Source organism: Ipomoea nil, unplaced genomic scaffold (assembly GCF_001879475.1).
Source record: "Ipomoea nil cultivar Tokyo-kokei standard unplaced genomic scaffold, Asagao_1.1 scaffold2848, whole genome shotgun sequence".
Taxonomy (NCBI): Eukaryota; Viridiplantae; Streptophyta; class Magnoliopsida; order Solanales; family Convolvulaceae; genus Ipomoea; species Ipomoea nil.
Genome location: NW_017619276.1, coordinates 2,301,076 through 2,317,488, shown reverse-complemented (window position 1 = coordinate 2,317,488; position 16,413 = coordinate 2,301,076). Strand labels below are relative to the sequence as shown.

General features: G+C 36.2%; 1 protein-coding gene and 2 long non-coding RNA genes across 3 annotated transcripts; all 3 read right to left on the bottom strand.

Moving 5' to 3' along the window:
• Positions 1-1,783: 1,783 nt before the first annotated feature.
• LOC109160560 lies at positions 1,784-3,810 on the bottom strand. Its single transcript, XR_002050766.1, has 3 exons — positions 3,797-3,810; positions 2,880-2,882; positions 1,784-1,869 (listed from the first exon to the last, which is right to left on the bottom strand). It is a non-coding gene; the product is annotated as an uncharacterized LOC109160560 (long non-coding RNA).
• Positions 3,811-9,394: 5,584 nt separating this feature from the next.
• Positions 9,395-12,294, bottom strand: LOC109160526 (putative late blight resistance protein homolog R1B-17). Its single transcript, XM_019308812.1, has 6 exons — positions 12,222-12,294; positions 11,584-11,644; positions 11,203-11,484; positions 11,010-11,088; positions 9,979-10,961; positions 9,395-9,891 (listed from the first exon to the last, which is right to left on the bottom strand). The coding sequence occupies exons 1-6, from the start codon at positions 12,292-12,294 to the stop codon at positions 9,840-9,842; spliced, it is 1,530 nt and encodes a 509-aa protein (XP_019164357.1). The 3' UTR covers positions 9,395-9,839.
• Positions 12,295-12,302: 8 nt separating this feature from the next.
• Positions 12,303-12,939, bottom strand: LOC109160556. Its single transcript, XR_002050761.1, has 4 exons — positions 12,766-12,939; positions 12,586-12,684; positions 12,359-12,439; positions 12,303-12,324 (listed from the first exon to the last, which is right to left on the bottom strand). It is a non-coding gene; the product is annotated as an uncharacterized LOC109160556 (long non-coding RNA).
• Between the last annotated feature and the right edge of the window lie 3,474 nt (positions 12,940-16,413).

The window sequence follows — 16,413 nt, the reverse complement described above, 5'->3', positions numbered from 1 at the left end:
CTTTAATTTCACTTTACTTGCCCACCCCGCAATAAAAAGCGAGTTAATATCATCGGAGTCTCGGAGATCCATTGTCTTTTGTAATAATTTCAAATTTAGTCTCAAACTATCATTTTTGTCATTTAACATCCCAAACTATTATATTTTGGACATTGATGGTCCTTCCGATGACTTTTCTGGTGAAACTTATTTTAGGCAAGGGTATTTTCATCTTTTTATTTTTTTTTAATTATTTTTAATTTTCAATGAGTTAATTCGAGCAGAGGTCCCTTGTCTTTGGTGACAATTCCAAATTTAGTCTTAGACAATCGTTTTTGACATTTAACACCCCAAACTATAATATTTTGGATACTTTTGGTCCTTCCGATGTAACCCTATTTTTGGAAAGAGTATTTTCCGATGACAAATAAAAAGTTTAATTTCTTTCTTTTTCTTTTTCCTTATTTTTTGCTCTACAACTATAGTACAACAATAGCTGTTAGACTGAAGCCGACGAGGTGGCGTCATCTTGAGCTTTCCAATTGCATTGCAAAATGATTCCTTGCACCCAGTGATCCTCATGTACTTGGTATCACCATTGACGAAGGATGATTTGGGGTCAGGTTGAAGGAGATGAGACAAGTGTAGGGTGAAGGAGATGGTGCAATCCACAGCCAAAGAGACGAGAATCGAAAAAAAAAACGCAAAGAATTAGAAAAAAAATGAAGAGACGAAAATAGTCTTGTATAAAATAGGGTTTCACCAGAAAAAGTCATCGGAAGAACTAAAAGTATAAAAAATATGATAGTTTAGGTTGTTAAATGACAAAAATGATTCTTTGGGACAAAGTTTGGAATTGTCACCAAAAGACAAGGGACATCTTTTAGAATTAAATCATTGAGAAAATAAATTTTAAAAAAATGAAGAGACGAAATCACTCTTGCCTAAAATAGTGTTTCACCGAAAAAGTCATCGGAAGGAACAAAAGTGCTCAAGATATGATAGTTTTTGGGTTGTTAAATAGAAAAAAAATGATAGTGTGAGACTAAATTTGAAATTGTCACCAAATACAAGGGACATCTACTGAAATTAAGTCATAAAAAGCAACATGAAGCTCCTCTTTCCTGTCAATGAATTCACTGGGAGAAGTACTTTTACTGGAGCATGGAAATGTTGCAAACTTGATCAGGCACTTCTTTGCATCCAAATTGCTTTAGTGACTGCAATGGGTATCCAAGGAATATATATATATATATATATATATATATATATATATATATATATATCTGCTTTATTACGATATTGAGATCTTACAAGGAACAATATAGTTGACTATATTTTTCAATTGTTAAAATTAGAATCACTTATTCTATCCTATAATTCCAAGCTAGTTGTTTCATTACCAAAGCTCAGTTGGAATTGCAATCAAACACTATAAGTGATAGATCTTAGGGTGTGTTTGGTTCGTACATAGGAATCGGAATCGGAATGGGTATCAAATACTTGGTAATGGTAATGGGTTTTGGTGAAAATATTTAACATGTTTGTTACTAGAGTGGAATGGGAATGGTTACTAATAGTAGTGCTTGAGAATGAATAAGGGAATGAAACCCTCATTGTATTTGGGTATGGATTTTTCAATTGATGGGGTATTCGAAATCCATAGTAGTGTTCTAAAAACCTATCAACCAAACAACAACAATCACTTTCATACCTATTCTTATAGGCAAACCCACCAACCAAACACACCCTTAGTTTGACAAGTATTTCTAGAGAGCTAGCTACCAAATTCAATTAGAGATCCTTTACGTATTTTATACTTACTAAGAGAAGTTTTTCCGGTTTTATTTCACAATGAATTGACAACCTAACACATTTAAAAGCAATGGACTTTAGCGATAATGAATTCAGCGGTAATGTCCAACTCACAATCTCAAATTTGAATCAACCAAGTTATTTAGGTCCTTCATACAATAATTTTGAGGGAGGAATTCTAGATATCTTTTCTAACCTCCAAGAGCTCACATTTTTATATCTCTATTCAAACAATTTCTATGACAGTTTCCCATAATCAATTGTAAATCTTACCTAGCTAACTTAAGTTTTAGCATTAGATAGAAACTCACTAATTGGCCCTCTCCCGTCTATTGCGAGCAGACTCCAAAAACTCCAGGGGGCTATCCTTGTATGAAAGCGCTACACACTCTTGAAATTTTTCCCAAGAATAACTATATATGAATGAAGTTACATTATACAATTTCCACAATTATGATAGAAGTTTTGCTAAACAGTGCAGTGACTTTATACATTTCCTATGCCCCGCCCGTGATAGAAGTTTTGTTGCACAGTGAAGTTACATTATACATTTTCCGTACATGCCCCAACTTCTGGAGTAAACAATAAAAATAAAGTCATAGATAGAGAATTTCCCATGCAGTTGGAGTAAGCAATATAAATCAAGTCATAGACAGAGAATAATTATGATAATAGCTTCGTTGTACAGTAAAATTACGTTATACATCCATTTCCCATGCCCGACTGGTAGAGTTAAGCATTAGAAATCATAGTTTTTTCCCAAAATAGTCCCTCGACTATCGCTCATTCTCAATTTTGCATTTCGACTTTTAATTGCACCCAATGTGGTCCCTTGACTTTTAAAAACTCCCCCAAATTGGTCCTCCGTTAGAAATTCCGTCTATTGAGTGTTAAAATGAAGGGCATTTTTGTCCGTTTACCTATTATATGCCTAATATACTCTGAAAAATAGTTGAGGGACCATTTTGGGAATAGTCGAGGGACCATTTTGGGAAAAATTCATTTATTTATTTTCATTTTTTAAGACTAATCATATTAGAATTTCTATAGATTTTTTTTCTTACAAATATAAATAGATTTTAAACTTTCTCTACAATTTTTTCCTTCTGTCTAAACATACAAATTTTTCCTCTATCCCTATCAAGTTTTACAATAAGTTTCGTACTTTGGTAAACAAGTTTAACTTTCAAATTTAAGTTTATTAATATTCATATATAAAATACAAACAAACTTCAAAATGACAAGAACTTGTAATATTGAAAAATGATGAGGCTTTAGGTTTAGAATTGCTTGTTTTGTGCTAATTATTTTTGCATTTGGTTTATTTTACTTGTCCTTTTAACACATAAAATTGATAGCCATAGTTGTAGACTCTCTTTAGCATGATGTACTTCTTGGTAGATAGGAATTTGGAAATGGTAGTTATGATTTGTACTAACTTTGGAATGAAACTAATGGCCTTGCAAGTTAAGTTAAGCCAACTTTTAAAAAATATTTTCTAAGATTTTGTCATTGACCGAGAAGTGACGCGTACTTCTCAGTTCCAAGAAGTGCTAGAAGCATAGCGATTGATTGTAAAAATAATAATTTTATTTTCAAAGGCATACTGACCGAGAAATGAAGCGTACATTTTGGGTGTCTAAACTGATAAAAATAGTAATGTTATTTTTATTGGTAAAAATAATATTTAATGTGATACATAGTGATTGATTGTCTATTGAAGTTTGTGTGTGTGTGTGTGTGTGTGTGTGTGTGTGTTTGTGTGTGTGTATGTGAACATAAAAAGTATATGAGTATTATAATTTTGAAACTTACGGAACTTATTGTAAAACTTGATAGGAATAGAGGGAAGTTGGTATGTTTAGATAGAAGGAAAAAATTTGTAGAGAAAGTTTAAAATTTTGACTTTTGATTGTGGATTTTAACTATTTATATTTGTAAGAAAAAAAATGTATAGAAATTCTAATTTGATTGTCTTTAAAAAAATGGAAATAAACAAAACTGAAATAAATAAATGAGTTTTTCCCAAAATGATTCCTCGACTATTCTCAAAATGGTCCCTCGACTATTTTTCAGAGTATATTAGGCATATAATAGGTAAACAGACGAAAATGCCCTTCATTTTAACACTCAATAGACGGAATTTCTAACGGAGGACCGATTTGGGGCAGTTTTTAAAAGTCAAGGGACCACATTGGGTGCAATTAAAAGTCGAAATGCAAAATTGAGAATGAGCGATAGTCAAGGGACCATTTTGGGAAAAAACTCTTAGAAATCATGATATAGATAGAGAATAGAATAAATTTCACTTTTGATCCACTGACTATTATACATGAATAATAATAATAATAATAATAATAATAATATATGTTTTTATGTTGAGAATTAAGGCATGTCTATTTTAAATAGAAACGGCAACAACAAATATCATCTTTTGAACATGTATTTAAGATAATAAAGTGGGTCAATTGCTTAACGTTACATTTGGGGGATTTTGACACTAAAAATAAATTTTTAATTTAAGCAGAGTTTTTGTAGACTGATAAGTGCTAACTTTTAGTACTTTATGTGCATAATTGATTTCAAACTCATATGATTTCATGTTAATTGGAAGCTAAGTATGTTCCTATTTGATTCCTTTGTGTCTTATTTGGAGGCATTGATTGTAACTTCATGTAAATTGGAGCTCAATTGGTTGTGTTTTGAAGTCACATCTAGGCAAGTTCCGGGAGTCATTAGAGGTCAAGAAGATGCAATAAAGCGAGTGGAAATATCATGACATGACCCGAGGACCCAAAGGAACAAAGGAGATGAAGAAATATGCATTTTGAAGTGAAAAACATGGGTCACGCTGGTGGTCACGCCGTGATTGCCAGCGTGACACCATTCTGCTTTGTACTTTTTTCTGTCAGGCGAAGTCTCGGTAATTTGAGCATATCTCGAACTAGGCGTGTCCAAATAGCGTGATTCAAGTGGCATTAGAAAGGAAACTCAGAGAGCTACAACTTTCATGAAAACCACAAAGGCTAGTTTGGACATTTACAACGTGAAAAATGGTCTAGAATGTAAATATTAAAGTCAAATGTGGAATGGGAAGAGGTTTTCCTAGTGGAACTTGGGAGGAGTTTTCCTAGGGGAACTTGGGAGGAGTTTTCCTAAGGGAATTTGGGATGAGGTTTCCTAAGGGAACTTGGGATGAAGTTTGAATAAGACAAATGCATTAAATGCTTGGGCATAGGTTTGTAAAGGGGAAAAGCATGGGCATAGGTTTTATTCAAGGGAAAAGCTAGAGATGAGGTTTTGGGACATAGGTTTTGCTTGGGGAAATTTGCAGGAGAAGTTTTCTTGCATTGCAAGTTCCTATGCATTTAATATAATATTAAATGCTTAAGAATTCTCTAGACTTTTTGGTTGCTATAAATAGGCAACATCCTTCATTCATTTGGATCATCCCATCCGAAAATTTCCAGTAGCATAGCAAATTCTGTAGAGAGAAAATAGAGAGTTATATTTGTAATTCCTATTGTATTATCCTTTTGCCAATACAGAAAAAAATTCTTCTTCAATTTGACAATGTTGATTCCATCCCTGTTTGCGAGTTTTGGACTGAGCTCACCCATGGTCTGGAGCCCTATGCGGGTAGCAAGTCCAAGGCTACCGCTCTAGCACGGCCTGAATATAAGGTGCTCCATCACATGTTGGCCCGCACGGTTACCGGTAGGTTGGGGTCCCCCACCGTGGTCAATCATTTGGACGTGTTGTGATTGTACAGCATAGTCAAGGGCGTTCCGATTCATATGGAGATGGTTATGGCCAGGATGCTTCAGGCGCATGCCTCTTTTCGGACTTTGTCCATCTTTATTGGGCCTTTCCTATCTTGTTTGTTGAGGGGTTTGGGCCTCGGCTCACAGCTGGATGATGAGCGGTCGTTAGCCACGATAGAGTCCTTTAATGGGAAGAGGTTGGAGTCCATTGGTTTTTCTCGTGTCCGTAACCCTTCGGATGATGATCTTGATGATAGGCCACCGACACCGCCGCCCTTATGGAACCCTACGGGCCGGGCACGTCGCGCGGCGCCTGTTCCGCCCCGGACGCTCCGAGTGGTACTTTGGATCAGTTACGTCAGGACATGTTTGCTCGGCTTAACACTTTAGAGCTGAATATGATGCAGCGGGTGGGCACTATGGAGGCTAATCTGACGCAGCGGGTGGACGCACAGTGGCACACGTTTTATGCACAGAACCCCCACCTTTCTGGCATCGGATTCCCTCCGCAGGACCCACCGGGGGATGTGTAGCGTTTGGTTTGATTGTTGACGCGGTGTTGGTTTGCGACTCTTCGTTGTGGGGGTTATGCTATGTTGGGTGTTGTGCACCCTTTTGGTTGTTTTCCCTCTTTCCGTATTGTTCTTATTTTCATCTAGTATCGGTACTTTTATTTTAGCTACTTTTCGTTGTCTATTTCCTTAGGACTTTTGTACTTATGGTATTCGCCTGACATGGTTATTATTGCATTTTAGCTTTAACCTACACACGGTTCTTATTTCCGTTTGCTATGCTGATTGTTGTGTTTTTGTGTATTGTGGTTGTTCAGCACAGCTCCATTGTGCTCATGAATCGTGGTTGATGGAATTGTGGCTCAGCTCTTTGCTTTGAATTGGGGGATGGGGTTGTGTTCCCATCTCTTTTTAAGGGAGTTCCTTCTATCTTTTCTTTCTCGTTCTTCTTTCGATATGCCTTTTCCCGTTTTCAGGTTGTTTGTTTTGCATTTCCTTTCTCCCATTGCGCTTTTCCCCATGATGTATGTATGCTTGCTTTGTGTCTTGCTTGAGGGCACACAAGTTCTAAGTGTGGGGAGGTTAGGGGCAGCTTGTATATACCATGTCATCCCCTTCGGGATCATGCTTTTGTGAAGATGAGGTAGATAGGATATGCATTTGAAAGTGTGAGTATGTTTTTGTTCATTTTACTTTGCAATTGTGATGAAAGGGGTGTTATAGGTTCAATTGGTTGAAAATGTTTGGAAATCGGCCCTTACACCGTGTGAGATTTGCATAGGACCCAACTAGGATTTATATTAGTTTTGCATGCTTGTTTGAGGTTCAATCCCCCACTTCCATGGACCTAGGTCAATGATCTCTCGAAATGGGAGTGTATACGAGATAGTTTTTTGAAATGTAAGGTGGTATGACCTGGAATGAACTTTCTCGATGTGGCACAAGGCAAAAGGAGAGATTTTTATTCTAGTGAGTTGTGTCATTCCCTACTCCCAATGAAAAAGGCAAGAGGGGTTGAAAAAAATAAGAAAAAGTCAATGGAAAAAGATAAAAAAGACTTTAAGCTATCCTTGCATGAGAGGGAAAAACATGAGGTGAGCCATCTCGTAGGATTCAGGTAACCATTGCACAGACTTCAAAAAAGCGTAGAGCTCTATGTGAAGGCGGTTGACTTGACGAGGTCTCCTAGAGGTGATTAGAAAGAAGAGAGAAACTCACGCTAAGCCAAAACGCGTGGAGCGGCTTGTGTCACACCATCACACTGACTAAATGGGTCTTTGGGGCCAAATGAGGCAAAGTTGGAGAGCCCGTGTGCATCGTTCCCATTAATGGGCTCGACTTTTTAGGCCTGTGGAAGTTGAGGATCGAATCATTTCTGTGCTTGTGAATATGTGTGCTTAAGAGAAATTCCATGTAAAACAATGAGTGAACTTGGGGTTCTGGGTCCTTATATTTTGATCCAATTGAGAGTATCACATTCACTTCACCACTGTTGCAAAGTACGAAGAGAAACAACATATTTATGATTTCTTGTGCATAGCTCATTTACTTGATCTTTGGAATTGTGTGATTGTTTTTTATGATGCCTGGTAATTCAATCTGCTTAACTTGGTTTTGTCTTGCTTGAGGGCAAGCAAGGTCTAAGTGTGGGGAGATTTGATAAGTGCAAATTCTTAGTACTTTTATGTGCATAATTGATATCAAACTCATATGATTTCATGTTAATTGGAACCTAAGTATGTGCCTATTTGATTCCTTTGTGTCATTTAGGTTATTTGGAGGCATTGGTTGTAACTTCATGTAAATTGGAGCTCAATTGGTTCTGTTTTGAAGTCATCTTGACAGAAAGGCAAGTTCCGGGAGTCATTAGAGGTCAAGAAAATGAAATAAAGCGAGTTGAAGTATCATGACATGACCCGAGGACCCAAAGGAACAAAGGAGATGAAGAAATATGCGTTTTTGAAGTGAAAAACATGGGTCACGCTGGTGGTCACGCCGTGATTGCCAGCGTGACACCATTATGCTTTGTACTTTTTTTTTTTCTGTCAGGCGAAGTCTCGGTAATTTGAGCATGTCTCGAGCTAGGAGTGTCCAAACAACATGATTCAAGTGGAATTAGAAAGGAAACTCAGAGAGCTACAACTTTAATGAAAACCACAAATGCTAGTTCGGACGTTTACAATGTGAAAAAGGGTCTAGAAACCAGAGATACTGTGTAGAGATACTGGTCACGGTGGCGGTCACGGTGTGACGTTGACCGTGACCAGCAGAGACCTGCGAGGCTTAGGCCTAGTCACGATGAAGGTCACACCGTGACCTAAGCAGTTAAACTGACGCGATTCCAAAAGTATAAAGTATCTTTAGGCATTATTTTCATCTATTTTTTTCAATTTCCAATCTCCCTCTACACCTTCTCTCCATCCAAATCCTTTAGAACAAAAAATCAATTGTATTCCATTATCTTTTGGAGAAGATTTAGAGGGAGATTAACGTATGTAATTGTAGCTTTCACTTTCTGTTTTAGATTTACATTCTACAAGTTCTATCAAGTTAAGTTCTCAATTTCTTACTTTTACATGCATTTCACATAATTTGTAGTTTGAATTTATTGTTCATTACTTTAATTGCTTTTAGTTTATCAATTTCATTATGAGTAGTTAAACTAGTTAGGGATTTAGATTGAATTGCTTTGTATGAATGTCAACATGAATTAAATTGGAAAACATAGGGCTTGCAATATCTTTAGATTGAATTTGATTGTGAAGTTGGTAAAATGTTTTGACTCTTGCTTGGTTAGGGCCCAACTTTGTAAAGGGATTTTGGATTTGGTGCTTCACCTATGAGAATAGGGATTCACCATAGCCAAACCTATCACAATTCTAACTCACTCTTGAGAAAGGGGAGTTGGAAGGGATAGAGCACACAAGGTATTTGATTAATTGCATCATCTAGTCTATTTGCCATGAGAATGGAATTAGAACTTAGGTGATAGCCCAATGATCATGAGAATGGCATTGGCACTTGCTAAACGCCTTCACTTTCATTATTGATCTTTGTTTGCCTTAAAATTTAAAACACTAAGAAGCATTTGTACATTGCTATTTAATCTAAGTCCTCTCTTTTATCCTTGTCCACTACTTAATCATTTAGTTGTTTTAAAATTGTTTCTATGCAAACGAATACTCCATTTTGGTTAGCTTTCAAATACTTAATAATCTTGTGTTTAACCCCTCTCTACTCAATTCCCTTATAGCCATTCCTAGAGGACGACACTCTCTAAAACATCACCACTAAAAGTAACTTTCAATATCCAACAGAGGACCGCTGCTATTACTCAGCAATTAAGTAGGAGCTAGCCTGAGAAATCAGATCAGAGATAATTAATATTTCAAACTGCCCCTACCTGTAAAAATGACATTAACAAAGAAGCGAAGAACTTGCTTTTTTGTCCTCAGTGGTGAAATCATAGTCAAAAACTGCATAGCCACATTCGTTTGCAGGTATGCTGTTAGCGAATTGGACATGATCGAGTCTCTTCATGCCTCCCAAGTCTTTCAACCACTGTACTACAGCCTGGCTTGCATTGCCTCATCAGCTCTCTCAATATAATCTTGAACAGTGTTGTAGTTCGTTTCAGCCTTCAACTCCAGGAATTTCAACGACTTGCATTCATCAACCACACCAACCCCAGCCAGATAGATGCAGATCGAATTAGCCTAATCACGCTGGCCATCAACAAAGTATTTGTGGACCCAAAAATATATTGGCATCACTCATTCACTTCTGAAGACTCTTCTTCGCTCAAGTTTTCCTTCGAACCCCTATCATGAGTAATTGAACTCAAATTTTGCTTGGCACAATTAAGTTGAAAACATGCAAGTGAGAAAGATCGAGAAAAGGAGACATACCTTTTATCTTGCTCAATAACAACCATATTATAGTTTCCATAGTCACGTCGCTCTTCCTGAATTTTCTTGGCTGATTTCACAACAGAAGGAAGACAAAACCGTACTTTGATTGACTTCAATGTTGAAATTTCAGCAAAGTCAATTGGGATTTCTCTCAATCTATGGCACTGCCAAAGAAATAGGTGCTCAAGTTTTGGGAAATTATGACTACTAGCTTTCCAATGCTTGAGATCACAATCAATGATGACTAAAGCAATTAACCGGCAAAATAGCACTTCCTCTTGTATTTCCCATTCTTTGCCTACGCATGACCTCCAATGTAACTTCAGCACCTCTAGCCTAGCCAACGTGCTAAGAATATTAATTTCCTCCCACTCAAAACACATACCATCTAATGCCAACTTCCTTAGGTTTTTCAAGAGAACAATATCACTAATAATTGGAATATGTGTTTCACCCATACCTGAAATCCGAAGTCTCTCGAGCTGCTCTAAATAGGCTAAGTTCGCAATGTAGCTGGCATTACTCTTTTTGCCTTCACATTCAATAATATGTACCTTCTTCAAGCATGGAATATTTGTAACGTATTCTTCTGAGCAATCTTCAATTCTTATCCAATCAACTTTATGAACAAAATTGGGAGGATTTCCACAAAAATACTTATTGCAACGAATATAGTGTAGTTGTGGAAACTCCAAATACTTCCTTCCTTCATCTAATCTATATGATACAACTCCATAACCATCAAGTGTTTGAATATTCCAAGAACTTGACAATTCTATACTCTCTCTACATCTTGACTTTAGGAATCCATGAGCCCTGGACAGTTCTATATCATTTCCAACTCTTAGGAATCTCAAATGGACCAAATCCACAATAATTTTGTGGTTGACAAGTCTATCATAGCAGAAGAGTACTCTCAGTAGATTGTTATTACTAAAAATTGAAAATGATTTCCCCCTCAAAAAACTGATGTAGGATCTCTAGTTTTTCCAAGTAAAATGTTGTATTGTAGCAGATTGGATGTTTACCCAACGAAAACCTTTTTGAGGAAAATTAGAATTATTTTCACTCTTGACAACATGCAAAAGGTTCTCATTTTGAGCTTCTCTCACACAAAAAGCATGCAATAAATCATGCATCCTAAAGCTATTAATGTTTCTTCCACAACAGCTTTTTTGGTTTAAAATTATCAGATTTCTATCCATAAGTTCTTGAATGTACCTGTTTGCCAGTGCATCAAAGTTTTCATTCTTAAATGCCCTTACGAGTCCTTCTGCATGCCATAACCTTGCAAGTTCTTTAGCATAGATCTCATGATCTTCTGGAAAAAAAACTCCCAAATATAATAAACAAGCTTTCAAGTTGTGGGGCAAATGATTGTAACTCAACGAGAGTATTCTCGACCATTCTTCATCATCTAGAGTAGTTGCAGAAGAAGAACTTAGAACATTGACAGTATTCTTCCACTCATCTAGAGTGTTGAGTTTGGAAAAATTAAAAGGCCTGCAACCACAAGAATTGCCAAAGGCAGTCCTTTGCATTATATTTTTCAACTATCGGTCTCCCAATCATTTCAAATTCAGCATCATGAGATTTACATACCTTTGACGCTCGAAACTTTGGTAGAGTCGTAACGCTAGGTCCTCCTCATCACTGCTGTTGTCTTCATTTTTAATAGAATACTATCTAAGAAGTCTTCAAAGTTTCTGATGAATACTAAAATTACAATATAAGAAGTAAACTAAGTATGAATATAGATAGAAGATTGAAGTATTATTGCATTGCACATCCCTCATCATTCAAGAACTAACCAACGCATGCATGGCATGAGAATATATATATATATATATATATATATATATATATATATATATATATATATATATATATATATATATATATATATATATATATGCTTTCTTCTTAGCTAGCTAGCTTGTTAACACTCATCATCAACTCCAACAACATATCTGCATATGCATCAAAAAACATATTTTGCAAATCTAAGCAGAGTATTTTCTGGCAGACTAATGATAGAGAGAAAGTAAATTTGTTGTTTCCTGGCAATTCAATAAAAGGAGACTTCTTCAATTTTCTATACCAAAATCAATAGATTTTCATTATATAGTTAAATAAACCTTAATCAAATTTTGTTCGTAGAAATATATGGAAAAAAAAAAAAACACATATTTTGCACATCTAAGCAATATTATATATATACACTTCATCTAACTACGTACTGTTGGAAGATGTAATCCTCACTCGCTCCAAATCAATGTCAATATGGTCAGACAGACATTCAAAGCTCCCCATCCAACATCCGGAGTCACAGAATTGAATTGTCTAAACTGTGGCAGTTTAAATGTGCTGTGCCTACCTTCTATATGCTCATCCCGGATTTGCTTTTTGCCTTGGAGCCTGAGAACACATACATACAAAGCTCCCCATCCAACATTACCTGAATTCAAGTAGTCACCCATTTATTAGGAATATATAGAATAACTATGGATTTGCAGAATATGAACTACTCTACTGTTGAAGCATTATATTAAAAAAGGATAACTGAACAAGACTCACTGTTTTATAGGCTAACTTGAGACGTACTGATTTATTAGAGTTTGGGTTTTCGTGGACTCATAAATAGTGTTAACAGCTATCCACTTTTGCCTCTTCTTCTCTCAGGCCTTCCTCAGATTCCAATTCCTGTCATGAGTCACTGAATTTAATTAAATCTGCATGGCACAAGTTGAAAAATTCAATTCAGAAAGAGAAAGGGTGACATACATCAAATGTTTGTTCCTCAATAACAACTATATCGTTATTTCCATAGTCACGTTACTCATCTTGAATTTTCATGGCTGATTTCACAGCAGAAGGAAGACAGTTGGAAAATTCAATTGACTTCAATGTTGAAATTTCAGCAAAGTCAATTGGGATCTCTCTCAAATCATAACAACTCCTAAGAAAACTGCTCAATTTGCAGACCAATAAACAGAACAAAACTTAATACATAAGCAAGCTAGATAGAAGCAAATGACAGGCACGACAACAAATTGTCAAATTCCAATAGAATACTATTATTGTCTTACAAGTGTTCAAATTAGTTTCCAATAACTAGCTACTAAACATACAATATTACAAGTGAACTAAGTATGAATATATATATATATATATATATATATATATATATATATATATATATATATATATATATAGAAAATAGAACTCAGTATTGCATTGCACATACATCTTGCAATGCATGATTAAGAAACTAACAGATCAGAGGGTACATTATATTACATCTATTAAAACTATGCATCATCTTCATCAGAGCGAGGCTGTCATGAATGAATGAAAACAAATTAGGATATATATAATGAAACTATATGATGAAGTTATGTTTAGATAAAAATTAAAGGAGCTGAGCTGAGAGTGAAATAAAAAGCAATTGAGAAGCTAGGAGAAATGGATAGAGAGAGAGAGACCTACATACCTGTATTGTTTCCTTCTCAATCACAACCATATCTTCGTTTCCATAGTCTTGCCTTCCTTCTCATTTGGTTGGCTGAATTCACCGCAGAAGGAAGGCATTGTGTTAATTCGATTGACTTCAATCTTGAAGCATTTGCAAAGCTGTCTGGGATCTTTCTCAACCGAAAGCAATCGTGAAGGGTTAGACGCTCAAGACACCAGAAATTAATAGTACTAGCTTTCCAATGCTTGAGATCAGTTGAAAATATTTCTAAATAAATTAAGCAACCAAATACATCCTCCTTTGATAATTCCCACTCCTTGCCTATGCTGGAAAACATTAATAACCTGAGCACCTTTAATCTAGACAACTGGCTAAGAACATTAATTCCCTTCCACTCAAAATTCATAGACTTAAATGACAACTCCACAAGCCCTTTCAACCGACCAATTTGGTTATTCATTGAAATCATTTGAGGAGTCCTATAATCCCATACATTGCCATTAATATACAGTCCCCTAAGCTGCGGTAAATAGACAAGGGTGTCAATGCACTCATTGCAACATCTTCTTTCACCTGTAATTACCACCTCCTCAAGGTACGGACTTCTTAGAAAGAAATCTATTGTGCAATCACAAGGCTCGCTTCAACTTCAGTTTGGAAGGACGACTTTGAGAATCCTGTTGCTGTCCAAACTTCTTCAAGTTGTTCCTTCCATCATCCCCATAAACATCAAGTGTCTGAAGATTCCAAGCCTTTAATAGTTTTATGATTCTAAAATCTCTAACTACCTGAGGTAAGTATCTCAAATGGACGAGATCCACAATCTTCTTGCACATGCTAGCATCACTAAAGTACAATACTCTCAATAGATTGAAACTTTTCAAATGTAAAGATTTTGCCTCCGAAAAACAGAAAATGGACCGACGTGATGTAATAGAAGAAGCAGAATGTAATAATGTACGGGTGTCGTCATCAAAATCTGTTGATTGGATGCTCAGCCAACGGAAACCGTTTAGACAGAAATTGAAACCATTTCCGGCTACCACATGTAGAAGATTCTCTTTTTGAGCTTGTCTTACACCAAATGCATGCTGTAAACCATGCATCTTAAAGGACTTAATTTTTGTTCCATAATAACTTTGCTTGCTTTCAAGAATCAGGTTTCTATCCAAAAGTTCTCGTACCCATCTTTCACCCACTTCATCAAGGCTCAGCTTCTCAAACTTCTTTATAAGTAGTCCTTCACTGGCCCATAACCTTACAAGATCTTTAACATAGATTATTTTTGTTGGTTATTTTAGAGAAAAGGATGCATTTATTAACTGGTGAAACATTGCTTAAATACACAGAAAAAAACTAACAAACAAAAGATAGCCACTAACCCACTAACTAGCTAACATCAAGCCACTAAGGCACTAACAAGTAACTGACAATTAAACTCCTAAAGACTTGGTAAATAAAAGCAAACTAAACATGGGAATAAACTGAAAAAAACTGAAGCTACTGATGCAACATTCAAACACTCCTCCTTGCATCAGTAGATGCAAATTCCAAGTCTTTCTCTCAAGTCTTCAAATCTGCCCTTTGCAAGAGGCTTTGTAAATATGTCTGCTAACTGGTCTTCAGTCTTGCAATACTTCAGCCGAATTGCACCACTTTTCTGAACATCTCTGATGAAGAATAACTTGATGCTGAAATGCTTAGTCTTGCCATGAAAAACTGGATTGTTTGAGATAGCTATAGCTGCTTGATTATCAACCATAACTCCAGTACTTGCCTTTTGCTCTAAGTGCAGATCACTTAGAATTTTTCTTAGCCATAAGGCATGATTGACAGCTGCTGTTGCTGAGATGAACTCAGCTTCAGCGGTTGATTGAGCCACAATTTCTTGCTTCTTTGAACTCCACGTAAAAATTCCAGATCCAAAGTTGAAACAGAAACCGGAAGTGCTTTTCATGTCATCTATGGACCCTGCCCAATCACTGTCAGAATAACCTTGCAATTCAAAATTTGGTGTCTGATAGAACTTAACACCAAAGCTTAAAGTTCCTTTAACATAACGGAAAACTCTTTTTGCAACCTTGAAATGAGACTCACTAGCACAATTCATAAATCTTGAAAGAACACTTACAGCATACATGATATCCGGTCTTGTTGCCGTAAGATACATCAAGCAACCAATCAAGCTTCTATACATGGACTCATTCACCTTAGTTGTTCCATCATCTCTACATAACTTCTCTTTTGGACACATAGGAGTGCTCACACTCTTACAATCATCCATGTTAAATTTCTTTAGAATCTCCTTTGCATACTTCTGTTGACAAATGAAGATTTCATTTCGTCTCTGCTTGATTTCCATTCCCAGAAAATATGACATTTCTCCAAGATCAGTCATCTCAAAGACTCTCATCATATCTTCTTTGAACTGTTTAATAAGCTCAATGTTGTTGCCAGTCACTAAAACATCATCAACATATAAAGAAACAACCAGAAAATGATTTCCATCGTCTTTGATATATAATGTGGACTCACTAGGACTTTTAACAAAACCTAGTTTCAGCAGGTATTCATCAATTCTGCTATACCAGGCCCTTGGAGCCTGCTTCAAGCCATATAACGCCTTTTTCAACAAATAAACCTTGTCTTCATCCCCTTTTGCAGCAAAGCCTTCAGGTTGCTCAACATAAATTTCTTCCTCCAGAAAGCCATTTAAAAAGGCTGACTTGACATCGAGTTGGTAGATTTTCCATTGCTTTTGTGCTACAATAGCTAGTAACATTCTGATTGTATCTAGCCTTGCAACAGGAGCAAAAGTATCAAAATAATCTACTCCAAAAACTTGAGCATACCCTTTAACCACTAACCTTGCTTTATATTTGTTGAGTGACCCATTAGCATTCTCTTTTTTTTCTGAATACCCATTTCACTCCAATCACTTTGTGATGTTGAGGTCT